General features: G+C 41.8%; 1 protein-coding gene across 7 annotated transcripts in view; it reads left to right on the forward strand.

Annotated features, from left to right (window-relative positions):
• Positions 1-14318, forward strand: part of Mtmr2 (myotubularin related protein 2) — a 91821-nt gene that overhangs the window by 52032 nt on the left and 25471 nt on the right. For all 7 annotated transcript variants that reach the window (XR_003846739.1, XM_008850835.3, XM_029554892.1 and 4 more), the window contains 5 exons: positions 4901-4976; positions 9437-9531; positions 9928-10038; positions 12604-12705; positions 14075-14158. Coding sequence is in view for 6 of the 7 variants with exons in the window: in XM_008850835.3 (XP_008849057.1) it covers positions 4901-4976; positions 9437-9531; positions 9928-10038; positions 12604-12705; positions 14075-14158 (468 nt within the window). In the remaining variant the exon portion in view is untranslated. The remainder of the gene's footprint in view (positions 1-4900; positions 4977-9436; positions 9532-9927; positions 10039-12603; positions 12706-14074; positions 14159-14318) is intronic.

A 14318-nucleotide genomic window follows, 5' to 3' on the forward strand; every position in this document is an offset into this window, starting at 1 on the left:
GGCTGGCTTTGAACTCACAGAGATCTGCCTGCCTCTGCCTCCCGAGTGCTGGGATTAAAGGCGTGTACCACCACACCTGGCAAATTTTTTTTTTTTTATGATTTGTGCACGTGCATTTTGTATGTGTTTGGGTACATGCATGCCACAGCATGTGTGTGGAGATTAGAGGACAGCCTTGTGAAGATGATTCTCTCTTTCCATCTTTTTGTAGGTTCTAGGGATTCAACTCAGGGATTCAATCCAGCATGGCAAACTCCTTACCTATTAAGCTATCTTGCCAACCTCAACTTTGCTTATTGAAAAATACTGAATAATGGGGCTGGAAAGGGCTCAGTGGTTCAGAGCACTGGCTGCTCTTCCAGAGGACCACTTCAATTCCTAGCACCTACATGGTGACTCCCAGCCATCCATAACTCCAGTTCCAGGGTATCTGACACCCTCTTCTGGCCTCTTAAGAGCCATGGCATGCACATGATATACTGACATGCAGGCAAAACACTCATACACATAAAATAAAAACGATAAAACATTAAAATAATAAGTACTGAATAGCAGTTTCTCTTGGCACTGGGTGCAGTGGTTTACTAGGACTGCTCCAGCAGAGCGGCGAGATGGGCTTTAGGGAGGCTGTGCAGTTCTGCTGCTCCTTGGGCTGCGGTGCGTCAGTACCGGCTCATGTCCATCGGTACGTGGTGTTGTGTGTCTTCACGTGACTGCCTTCTTGTATGGACACAGGTCATTCTGACTTGGGGTTTCTCGCCTTTGCTGTCAGTGACTCTTTCTAACTAAGCTCACATTTGAGGACTAGCATGAAGTGATGCTTTCGGGAATATTCTCTCTCATCTTTTTTGTTGTTGAGTCATTGATGGTTAGGTAATGTGGCCTGCTTTTTGATGATTATGGCTTCATCTGAAAATCAAATGAATTGTCCTTGACTGTGGCATGAAAAGAAAAGACTTTCCCTCTGTTGGAGTTGGGATGTACTTCCAAATGTATGACCAGAAAATTCACCCCAGACCCTTGTCTGTGGCTCTCCCTGTCAGAGTTTCGTTTGGTTTGTTCCCTCAGTTTGTGGTTTATCAGTCTTGGTGTCTAAACAATGGAATGAAATAAATCTGGTGTAAACATTTATCCAGTGAAAAATAAGTTCATTTTTTTTCCCTATCAGTTTTAGTACATAAACTGTGGAGGATAGTTTGGAACTTTTATGGACTCATTTTTCCCATTCAGGTAATTATCATTTAGTATTTTTGTATGTAAATCATTAAAATTACGTATCATGTGTACTTTTTCTATGTAAAATTTCTCACAGCCTTGCCCTACATTGTACTTTAGAACTGTGACATACTGTGAATCTCAAGTCCATGTAAGGTGTAAGGCTTCATTGCCTCAGGTACTTCCTGAAGACCCTTCTCAGTTTGCACTCTCACCACGCATCAACTTCTGGGTTTTTAAGTTAGTTTTAATCTAAGTAGAATTTAATATAAATGGACTTACAGACTCTTTGTTGATGGTCTCTTTAGTATGTTTCAGAATGTTTCCCTTTTATTGCAGCCCTTCAGGAAAGATTCACTAAACTTTCTATTTTTTAAAAAAATTTATTATTTTGATTTTATGTATATAAGTGTATTGCCTGCGAGTATGTGAGGGCACCCGTGTCATGCAGTTCTGTGGAGGTCAGAAGAGGGCTCTGGATTCCCCTGGAACTGGAGTTAAGGATGGTTCGTAGCCGCCATGTGGGTGCTGGGAATCGAACCCAGGTCCTCTGCAAGAGCAGTCAGTGCTCTTAACCACTGAGCCATCTCTCCAGCCCCTAAACTTTCTATTTTTATTTCTGATGCAAATTCATCTCTTCTCTCAGACATTAAAAGTATTCAGTTAGTTTTCCCACATTGTACCAGATTCTTAGAATATCCCTGCTGTCTCTTTGATTCACAGAAACACTAAAAGGAAAAGATTTTTTTGCTTTCTTTAGAATAGTGAAGAGTGTGCTGCTCTGGGGACAAATCTAGGAATTAATAGTCCAGGAGAAAGCGGGAGTGCGGAGTGGGGGAGAGAGAGAGATTCCTACATGCTGTGCCAGCCAAGGGTTGTACAGTTAAGAGGAAGAAAACACCATGTGAACAGGCCATGAGAAAAGACCCCGAAAGCTTGATGATACTTCTTTTGAGTGGATATGAGGTTTTATATCTGAGCAGTGTTTGCAAAGCCCTTTATGATGCATTTGCAGTTACCCTGTCTGTAGCTGAAGACTTGTAAGCTGGGGAATGACACCAGCTCCCATGTGGTGACATTGAACAGTGGTGGTAGTGAGTGGGTAGCTTTGTTTAGAGAGGAAGGTGTTAGGATAGGAAACCTGCGTCCTCACCACACGTCTCAAATTGCTTCCATAGAGTCTAATTTTTGCTCCTTGTTTTCAACTGAACTACAACTTCAGATGATTTTTTTTTTCAGATAAGCAACTTGTGGGTTATATTTTCCAGTGCATAGCATTGGTATTGCTCTTGGTATTGAACACAGCCCCCAAAGCAGCACCTGCCACCTTTGGAAGACATGGTCTTTCCCTGTAGTACGTGGGGTAGAGAAGTCTGGAACTGACCCACTTTTGCTTCCTTTGGAAGTAATTTGTCTTTATTTTATTCTGCCTAAGTTCATAGTCTGTATTTTAATTCTTTTTAAAAGTATTTTATTTTTATGTATATGAATGTATCACCTGTGTGTAAATGTACCATGTCATGCAATGCCTGTGAAGGTCAGAATAGGGATTCAGATCCCCTAGAACTGGAGTTATGGATGGTTGTTTGCCACCAAGTGGGTGCTGGAAATCAGACTCTGGTCTTCTGCAAGAGCAGCTCATGCTCTTAACCACCGAGCCATATCTCCAGTGTTTAGTTACTGGCTGTAGGTGAGCACTGGACTGTGCAGTACAGACGGACCTTTAATTTAGTCCTCCTGAAGCCCTGTCTTGAACTAAGGAATGACTTGATCACCAGGAAGCAGATTAATCGTATTGGCGTTGTCATATGCAAGGGCCATGAGACATGTGGATAATGGAGTCTATGAAATTTGGTTTCTCTGGATTGAGATGTAGTAAGTGTAGAATATACCCAGGATGGCAAAGGTTTGTATGGAAAATGGAAAATTAATACTTAAAAAATTTAGATGTTAAAGTAACAGTAATTTGAAAATATTGGATCAAAGAACACATTACAAAAATAAAATGACTTTCTTTTCACTTGTTTAGTGTGGCTATTAGATAATTAAAGGTTATATTTCTGGCTCATGTTATATTTCTATTGGGTTTTGAGAGGTGTGGAAGTTCTCTCTTCTCTTGGAGCTTGGCAGGGAAGACTAATGGGCAATTAGAGTGGGTGTGTTAAATGATCTAGGTGCTCATATGTGGAGACAGCTGACTCAGTTTTGAAGGCCTGCAGAAGGTACCCTCATTAAGACCTTGTTTTTCTTCTGTTTTCTTTTAAAGTTCTCTTTAAACTTTAGATGGAAGGAAATAAAAGATAAAAAGCTAAACACTGAATTTTTGGAAAGTTGTTTTTTTTCTGGTAGAATTGTCTCAGTCTAATGAAACAAATGAAGATTGAGTAAGGCCTGCACCTGGCTACAGAGGCCACTGCTCTTTTCCACACTCTCCCCATTAGTGTATCCAACCAAATGGATGGGGTGCCACTAGCTAAGCACAAACACAGATCGGCATTTGCTCTGTTAAGTTCGGAGTATCAGGGGAATAACTTGAGCATTTGATGAGTGGAATTAGAGCCTAAGAGCAGTCTTGACTAACAATATGGATTGAAGTCGAAGTCTTAAGTGGACTCACCGGGAGTTGAGTAATGGAGTAACAAGGCTAGGAAAACCCAGGAGAAATAGGAATTCTAAGGCCACTGACCAAGAATGCCAAGAGGGAGTTGAGCCATGATAGTGTGCTCGTGGTTAAGAGATACAAAGAAAAACAAGAGCTGGCTGCCGTTCTGTCTTCAGTATGAGGTCACTGGGGATGGGCAGGTTCCCCGGAGGGCATTGGATCAGTGGCAGAAACTCTAGGGGGTTGAGGAATTAGTGGGCAGTGGAGAGCTACAGACGAAAACTTAGTGTTTGGCAGAGGAAGGGGAAAGGGAGATGGGTAGGCTTTTGATAGCTGATGGAGGATATGTTTATCATATGACTGTGTGTGCGTGTGTGTGTGTGTGTGTGTCTGTCTGTCTGTCTGTCTGTCTGTCTGTGTCTGTGTGTTTTCTTGGGCTGTAATTTCTTAGAAAATCATGTTTCTGTATTTGCATTTTTGAAAAACTCACATCTTTCCCAAGGTAACCACAAGTCATCAGTTGTTAATCAGGATTTTAATTTAATATCTTTTTTGGGGGGAGTAAGATTCTTCATCAGCCTCACTAAAAAATTCCCTAAATATTAAATCTACATAAGAGTTTGAATTTACCTGATTGAAAACGCCCTGAACCCTTGAGATGGTGTGTTGGAACGGGAACATGGAGTGGTTTACCATTATAGTCTATCCTAGACTGCCATTTTTGCTATGAGACTTTGAATTAAATTTACTGCCACTTCAACCTATTTGTCCTTGCCTATGAAATGATAGTAGAAGTCTCACTTTATTTTTAGGCTGTTTTAGAATTAAACTTGAATACATGTGCTTTTGGGGGGGGTATGTGAATGTCAGACTTATTAAGACATTCAACAAATACATTTAGAAAAATGGTAGCCTCACATTCTATGTGCCAACCCTACAGTCTGTATAACTGGATTTCAAGTAGTGTAAGAATTTACTATAATTGCAAATAAGAACAAGTAGAATTTGAATGAAATTTGAATGAAAAGAAATAGCCTTTGACTAAAAAATGTTTTTTTTTTTTTGGCTTTTACCCCCATCTAGGTCCTGAGGGAGTCAAACAAATTAGCAGAAATGGAAGAACCGCCCTTGCTTCCTGGAGAAAACATTAAAGACATGGGTCTGTAGTAGAGTTTTTTATTTCCTTCTTTCTGACTGTGCACATAGTCAGTCCCCAGCATAGAGGAGGCCTCCAGCCGGGGCTCATTCCCATAGCTTCAGTGTCAGTGCGTGCACACTGCAAGCCTAGGTGAACGGCTCTCGTAGCCTGTTTGGGTTGTTGGGAAACACAAATTTATTGCTGTTCTTCTTTTTAAAGTTGTTGCTCACTACCATGGAAGAAAATTTCATTGTTTTGAATTCTGCATTCAGATGCTGAGGTGTCTAGATAAAAACGTCGGACAAGTGATTTTTCTTAAGGTGCATTCTCTCATTCTACTTTTTATGTTTTTCTTAAGTAAACTCAGGTTAAGTTTTGTATGAAAACAGTTCATCTCCATTGCACAATAAGCTGTTTCTATGTGGACACCTCTTGGTATTCAGTGTAAATAGTGATAATATGAATTGTGCACCAGAAAGGGGCAGAAAAGCTGTAGTTTGACTGTATGCTTTTGCTTTGTTGTGACAGTCTACAGAATGCTTGTAGATTTTGAGAAATAAATAATATGTTAGGAGGTTGAAGTGGGTGCTTTAGCTAAGGAGTGCCACCTTCATATCACTACTAGTCGTATTGGCTAGAAACTCAGGCTTCATTTTCCCTGGGTGTCATTTCTTGTGTAAAAATAAGCCAAAGTGGGGAGCTGCTTTCCAAATGGGGTGATATTAACCTATTTGTCGTTTTGATCTTGACACATTGAATAACTTCCTCAGTCCTCCACCCCTTTGGCTGTATGTGTGCACTGAGCACTCGATTTACTGAACTGCTCACTGAGTTAGGTCTATTCTATCAGCACTGAGTGCTAAATGCTGGAGTAGTTGTTGGAATATGTGTACTCCTCCATTCACAGTCATCCTTAGAGTGATGATGTGAGACAGATGTGGCCGTACTTGGTAGACTGTGGCATGGGGGGTTCCTGCCTAATAAAGTTACATTTCCCTCTTCAGCAGCTTCTGCTGCTGCTCTGAACTCAGTGCATTGGTCCCCTTCCTTCCCTGTCAGCACACCCTAGGACTTCATCCTTGAACCCATTCCCTTACTGCATAATCTTTTCAGTTGGTTATATCTTAATTAGTAGGCCCATTTCTATAGATTGGTCAGTGACTCCAGACATTTGTTTTCCCACCCTGAACCTCTGCCCTCATGCATGTCAGCAAATGCCTTGACTACCCACCCAGCCCATCCAGCCTTGTTCCCAGCGACTCAGGGCGGATGCTGTCTCTGCCCACCCCAGACTCACTCTTCGGGAACCTCAGAAATAGCTGTCTGTTCACTGAGGTCAGAAATGTGGCTTCCCTCCCCTCCTGGACAACTTTTTTTTTTCCTGAATTTTAAACATGCATCCAGTTACTAGCTCTGGAGGAGTCAATTGCAAGGAGTTTCTGAATAGTCCACGTATTTATGAGCTCTTAGTATAATGTTAAGTATAATGCATTTCAGGTACCATGAGAGACTTCAAGTGGAAACATTTAATAATAATGAAGAGAGGTTTGGGCTTGAAATTCACATTCAGAATCGTCAGCTTAAAACAGAAGCAAAGTAACCTGAGGGTTGAGCTGAGGGCTAAAAGCTGTAGTGCGTCCTAACACTTTGTAGTTCTATGGGAGAAGTGAGATGAGGGGGAACTGAGGAGAGCCAGGTTGAAATGACCTTCAGTAGAGTGAGCTCTCCCCTTCCCACCTCTTCAGTGGGGCCAGGGACTAGTGCCGCGGGCCTTGTCAGCTTCTCTGCTCAGCAGCTTTGCTCGCCGTTGGAACAACCCCCCTGCCTCCACCGCTGAGCCCTCTCTCACCCTATGACTGAGTGGGCTTGCCCTTCTCAGCATTGCTTGATGTGTTTTTGTTTTTCTCTGTGCACAGGACTTGTGTACTCGTGCGCTGCGTTCATTTCTATTATCTCTGTGCTGGTACACCTCACAGAAGCTATTGGGGAGTCTTCCTTGGATCTCTGAGAATTTGAGATTAGTAATCTGAAATACTTTGGTACCTCATAGCAGAATCACAGTGTTGCCAAACTTAGAATACCAAATGCAACATTACAATATCCTATATTCAGAAATGGTATTAGAAAAAAGTCAGTGGTTGGGATAAACATGCATAATTTCACATAAAAAAGGCCTTGGATTCCAAGTTGAATTAATATAAATCTGTGGTTTAAATTAAAAAAAAAATTACTGAGCTTTTGTACATTTCATACCACAGTTCTAAGTCAGATTTTGACTCCTTCCCCCATCCATGACCCCAATCCCTTACTGGACCTTATGTATTCCACCATACATGTTAAGTCCTATCCAGTCAGGCACTTGTACCCAGATGTCCTTTGGTTCAGATTTATCCACTGGAGTCTAGTCAGCCCATCTAGGGATCTTTGGTAAGGTCTACTCTCTCTCACCCAGCACTGACCAGTCTCCAGTAGTTGTAAACTAACCCAACCTGCCACCCATCTCCCTTGCTCCACTCTCTTCCCTTGTCTGATTTGGCATGGACCCTGTGCTTGATGCCACCGTTGCCACAAGTTCACATGTGTAGCTTCTAGTGGCCTTTGCTTCCCTGTGTTCACGAACCAGCCCTGGCTCTTAAAGTCTTTCTGCCCCCTCTTCTGCAATGGTTTCTGAGCTGTAGGTGGGAGAGGTTTATATAGGACAGGGACACACACTCTGCAGTCTCTTACTCTAAAACCTAGCCAGTTGTGGCCTTCTGTGTGCCTTGTACTTTGTTATATAAGGAAGCTTCACTGGTGAGAGTTGAGGGATGCACCAAATTTTCTTGTCTTTTTTTATGTTAAAGTGAGGGCAGGTGAGCGGGCTCATGTGGGCAAAGGCCCTTGCTGCAAACTCTAACAACATGAGTTGAGTCCCTGGGACCCACACGGTGGAAGCGGAAAACTGACTTGTGGAGAGCCACAGCCTCCGCCGCCATTACAAGATGGCGCCGGTATCCGGACCTTCTTAAAAGTAAACATCCTGCCACACCCATAAGGGGCGTGCACAAGAGCCTGCTTTCCCCCGCCTCCTCCCGTGGCGTGATCTCCAGCAACCAATCCGCTTCTTATGATCTCCAGCAACCAATCCGCTTCTTATACGTCATAAATGGGACCTTTGGGGCATATATAAGCAACAGCTCTCCCACTTCTCGGCGTCTTTGGTCTTCAGTCTTCAAATAAACTGCTGCAGAAGGATCCTGACTTGTCCTCCCGCGTCGTTCTTGCTGGCGAGACGGAAAGCGGTCGGGGACACTGACTCCCACAGATTGTCCCCTTACCTCCACAGGTGCACCGTGGCACACACATGCCACATAAAAATACAAATAAATAAATGCAATGAAAAAATTAAAATGGAGGTGGTAACATCAAAAGGATGCCTTAGGGGTTGTCGTCTCAGAGTATTGTGACTGGGCCGCAGCAGTGACGCCTTCCCACTGGAGTTAGTCAGCCTGAATGAAGGCAGGCTCCAAGCTGACCTTGTGGGGGAAGTCAGCAGTCTGCGTTTGCCAAGAGAAAGCATAGTGCCAAGGGATGTTTCTAGCCAGGAGAACTAAATTCAGGTCTTATAATAATAATCAGTTCTGAAATATTGAACAGTTTATTTCTCTTCTCTACGCTTTGATATTCTCTCTGAAAGGTTTTTTTTTTTTTTTTTTTTTTTTTCCGGTCTTTTTGAGACAGGGCCTCCCTGTAGCTCCAGCTGTCCTGGAACTCTCTATGTAAACCAGGCTGGCCTTGAACTCACAGAGATCCACCTGCCTCTGCCTCCTGAGTGCTGGGACCAAAGGCGTGCGCTGCCACACCTGGTGGTAGTGCACATTTTTAAGAGCATAATGACATACAGATTCATCATTTATGTTTGATAAAGCACTGCTTATACTTTTTACTCTCTAAAATTGGACACCAGTTTCTTGGTCATGAGTTTAATATTCTTTTATTAAAGTATTTTTTCAAAGAAATTTTGTTCCAAGTGCAGTTTTTCTACAGAAGTGTAACCAGTTCTGTGCTTTCTGATACTGTGCATATCGTGGGCTTTTATTTTTAGAGAAATGGTAAAAATGGACTGTGGCTGGGAAGACCCAGGAGATGGGAAACAATAGTTTAGGGGGCATGTGCGAGGGTGAGGGCGGCTCCTCCCTGACACAGCGATCAGCACCTCCACCTGCAGCTCCAACCTCTCACCAATACTGATGGGACCTGGTCGTTTCTTCTTGTTCTTTCTCAGAAGAGCTATCTTCTGCCTCTCTAGCTTCCTATTTACATTCCGTCCCCAGATAAGAGCTGAGTTGGGAGCTTGAATTAGGATTCTGTGTTTTTTGGAATCATTGATTCTATGATTGATTTTGTTTTAAATTAGACTAGCAGAATAGTTTTATAAAATGTGTAAGCTGTTTTTAATAGTGTACAATGTCGAGTAAACTATGGATGTTGTATCTTTTCAGCCAAAGATGTAACTTACATATGCCCCTTCACTGGTGCTGTACGAGGAACACTGACGGTCACCAATTACAGATTGTATTTCAAGAGTATGGAACGGGTATGATTTACTGGATTCGGTGTTTGTGTATTTGTGGCCAGTTTGCTCACTTCTGATCATTTTTTCTGATTGATTTTTTGATTGATTGATTGATTGATTGATTGATGGACATAGGGCCTCCCTATAATATGCTGGCTGGCCTGGAACTCTCTATGTGTACCAGGCTAACCTCCGTCTCACAGAGATCCTCCTGCTTCTGCTTCCTAAGTGCTAGGATTAAAGGTGTGTGTCACTACACCTAGCTCGCTTCTGATAATTTTTGCTTAAAGAATTCCTGGTTACATTTTTTAGCTTCTCTGGGTTGGTGTTGGGATTTGCTTAAACTCAGGGTTCTGCTCTTGCAAATCAAGCAATTTACAGTTTCTTAGATATTTGTGTTTTGTTTCTTTCTCATAGGATCCCCCATTTGTTCTAGATGCTTCTCTTGGAGTGATTAGTAGAGTAGAAAAAATTGGTGGTGCATCTAGCCGAGGTGAAAATTCTTATGGACTGGAAATTGTGTGCAAGGTAAAATTTATAATATGTATGTAGTTTTATACATAGCTTTAGAAAGCTATTAGATAAAACCTGTGTTTAGAAACTCATTTTCAAAATACCAAGTGGCGTACATACTAGAAATTAACACCAGAACACATTGCTCCTTCCTTTATTCTGTCAGTGCTGAGGGCTAAAGAAGCAGTACATTCAGAATAGTTGTACATGCTAGTAGTTGTATGTGCTAATCTTAGAAGTTTTTTGAATCTAATGTTAAAACTAGTGACTTATTTGTATTTTCTTCATTAGCATCAAGAGAGCTCGGTGAGGGTAATAGTTGTCAACCACTCTGAAGTACGTTGCTTCTTGGTTGCTTTCACTGTGGTCTAGTAGTGGATGGAGCATAAACTATAAGACAGTGTGAAGGAGACTAACTGAGCTGTTAATCATTTTAAATATATTCTTTCATGGAACATATTACTAATTAGAGTTGGTTTCTGCTGTGGTACTTTTCAGAGAGTTCTAGTTAACAAGGTGACTCTTGAGTGTCTTTTCTAGTTATAAAGGTGTTTACTGGGAGAAAACACGATCTCAGCTTCAATTTACATATGTTTATTTTCACAGAATGGAAAGTTAGTATTCTGGTTTGTATCAGGTTTTAGTAGTCTATTTTGTTTGTATTGTGGGTGCGTTGTTGTATAATGTCTCTGCATTGTTTTACATAATTGTGTGTTCTTTGCCAGAAATATAGATGAACACATTTGGGTCTTTCCATATTGTCATAATTTATTGAGTAACAATAAATTCACAAAGTTTAGTGGTTTCAGCGGCAGCAGTTTTGTTACATCATCTGCCTACCTTGGAGCCTGGTTTTTATTCTGACCTTTTTTTTTTAATTATTATTTTTAAAAATTTTATGTGTCTGAGTGTGTTTCCTGCATGTGTGTGAGTGGACCCACGTCATGCAATGCCGTGGAGGTTAGAAGAGGGCTTCGGATTCCCCTGGAACTGAAGTTAAGGACGGTTCATGTGGGTGCTGGGAATTGAATCCCGGTCCTCTGCAAGAGCAGTCAGTGCTCTTAACCAGCTGAGCCATCTCTCCAGCCCCTTATTCCAATCTTTTAAAAAACTTTTGTTTTTATTTTATGTGTATGAGTGTTTTGTCTGAATGGATATAAGTGCACCACACGTGAGCATGGCCCGCGGAAGTCAGAAGAGGGTGTGGATCCCCTAGAACTGAAGTTAGACGGGTCCTCTGGAAGAGCACCCAGTGTCTTAACCACTGAGCCATCCAGCCCATTCCGTTTGCTGATATCAACAGTATGCCACACATAACACAGCAAACGGTAAATGTATCTATATGCATGTGTGTGGTTCACAGAATGAAGACAAGTTAAAGAGGCTGCAGCAGAGGTTTCAAAAGTGGGCTGAGAGAGTCTGTGTTGATAGGAAATTAAACCTGACTGGGGCCAGGAAGTTGCTGCAGCTGCTGAGTCAGAAGTGAGAGCAGAACTGCAGAGTGCAGCTGGGAGGGAGAGGCCACAACAGAGATGGAGAACAAGAAATGGCAGGTCAGGACCAGACAGGAACAGGCAGGCAGTCCCCTAGGCCATGTCAGCAGCGGGGAGCAAGCCCAGCTGAAGCTCAGGGAGCATTCAGGGGGAGTCTTTGGTCCTTGATGTACACACCAGTGGTTGGATGATAGATTGGTGTGGGGCCATGCCATTGTAGTGGTGGGTGTCCCTCACTATATGGGGTCCAGGTCAGGAAATGATATCCTTCCCTTGGAAGTGTCCGGTAAGTTCTTGGGCCTGCCCTCTGTTATGATTTTAATACACCCATGTGCCCCTATGGTCTCAGTTCTTCCCAGTAAATTTATGGGGTGCTGATAAATTTATTTATCAGTCTATGCTAGATGCCTGGTGGCCAGCAGATGCTGCAGTTTTGGGGCCCAGGGGATGCAGTCCTCCTTCTCTCTCAAAGCGGAGTCAAAGCTGCTTATAAAACAGAGGCTCTTGGGGCAAGGCACAACCTGAAAAAGCACTGTTTATATAGTATGGGGTACTAGAGTAGCACAGCCTGATCTCAACAATAATAAGATACAACAGAGTGGTTCATCTTTTGCCTGGCTTTAAACATTTAAATTATTCTTAATTTCAAATTCCTTTACTGTGTGTGGTAAGATAGCCTAGCTAGAATGTGAACACATTCTGCATAAGCATGAACAATGCTTGAGGAGGGTAGTGGAAGTGGCCTGGCCCTTGAACCTGATTGTAGAGCAGAGATTATAGCCAAACTGCTGGTTGTCTCCCTGGACTGGAGGAAGAGTGTTGAGATACAATATCTAACCTCCGGTCTTCTATCATTCACTTCCCGTTCGGCCCTCACCGAGTTGAGGAGCACAACTAGGTTTTCTACTGCGTAGTAGAGTACTTGTGTTTCTTTTTCTTCTAAAGGGGCATTCTAATTTCCTTGCCTCTAGGAACTGTAGTCTGTTTTTGTATTTCACATTTATAGATTGCAAGATAGTTCTAAAGTAAACTTATTTATTTATTAAAAAGTGAACAGTGATTAAATTGGAGCCTATGTCTTTTCTAGGATATCAGGAACTTACGATTTGCTCACAAACCTGAGGGGCGAACGAGAAGGTCCATATTTGAGAATCTAATGAAATATGCATTTCCTGTCTCTAATGGCCTGGTAAATGTTTCTTATTCTTTGGAAAAAAAGTCTGGATTGCAATTATTACTGTAAAGAAACTTGACTAGATTATCAAAAATCTCTACCTTTACATTCCTGCTTTGACATTTGACTGGATGTAACCCAGGATGCCAGTTTCTTTAGTTATGAGAGCTGGCTCATTTCCAAGGTCCACTGCATCAATGACATTCTGTAATTACATGATGATTTTAGGAAGGAAGAGCAAGCTGGAGATTGAACTCAGGGCCTCACATAAGCTCGACACATGCTCTACCAGTAAGCTTAGCCACTTATTTATTTATGCTTTTATTGGAGACAGCATTAAGTTGCCCAGGCTGGCCTTGCCCTTGCGATCCTACTGCCTTAGTTTACAGAGTAGCCTGGATTATAGGCCTGTGCCCCGAGGCTCAGCTTGTGTAATTTCTATTTATATTTCTATTTAGAGAATAGAAAATCGTCTCCACAATTTAAAGCTTTATGTGGTCTTCATTGGGCTGTAAAGTCCTCGGAGGAGCTGACATTGGAGGCCAGGAGTTTGAGGCAGTTACTTGTCTGGTGGTGTTATGACAGTGCTGAACCCATCTGTCTAGTAATGTTGCCACTCCCTCAATAACCTTATTTTTACCCATTTTGGAAATGAAGCCAGAATCAGGTAAGGAATTAACTCAAGGGCTTAGCTAGCAGGGATCAGCACTGGTTCTCTGATCTGGTGCACTAGAAAAGTAAAAAGCTATGCGTGCTAAAAAGTGTTTTCGAAAATGTAACAAAACATCATGTTTGCCCAATTGCTGATACCTGTGATGTCAGACCAGTTACTATATCTAAAAATGCCTTTTTTTTGGAGTTGCCAGTTTTAAAAGCTGTATATGTGGTTGCTGGCTTATTTGTATGTGTACTACATGTGTATAGTGCACTCTGATTGCGGGAGAATGTCGGATTCTTGGGAACTAAAATTACAGGCAGTTGTGAGCCAGCTGATGTGGGTGCTGGGAATCAAACTCAGGTCCTCTGAAAGAGCAAGTGCTCTAAACTGCTGAGCCATCTCCAGCCCCCGGAGGTGCCTTTTATTTCTTAGAATTAAACCACAGAAGCTATCAAAAATAATCTGAAGTAAATAGGTTAGCATTTGATTAATTTTATGGGTGGATCTTTGTGTTTTGTACTTTGGAAAAATGTGTAAAAATTATGTTTAGTGTTTGTAAATTAAACAATATTTTCAAATGTAAAACATTGAAAAAGTGTCAACACTTTTCTTGCAGGTAAGTAAATTGAAATAGATAATTAACGCTTTTTAAGGGTGTGTTTCTCATTCTTGACTTTTTAAGGTTTTTTAAAGTGTCTTTTTAAACTGCTGTCTGCTCTTTTGTAGCCTCTTTTTGCTTTTGAATATAAGGAAGTATTCCCCGAGAATGGGTGGAAACTCTATGACCCTCTTGTAGAATATCGAAGGCAGGTATGTGCTTCCTTATCTCCATTTCCGTGTGCTACATTTTCATTACAGAGAAGACTTAGTGGGTAGAGGAGACGGTTTTAGTGCTTGGTCTTCACTGAAGACTAGCTCTGGCTTGTTTGGTTTCCTGTCCTTCTCTGAGTTTTTTTTTTTTTTTTTTTTT

Source organism: Nannospalax galili, unplaced genomic scaffold (assembly GCF_000622305.1).
Source record: "Nannospalax galili isolate Female #2095 unplaced genomic scaffold, S.galili_v1.0 scaffold1185, whole genome shotgun sequence".
NCBI classification, from domain to species: domain Eukaryota; kingdom Metazoa; phylum Chordata; class Mammalia; order Rodentia; family Spalacidae; genus Nannospalax; species Nannospalax galili.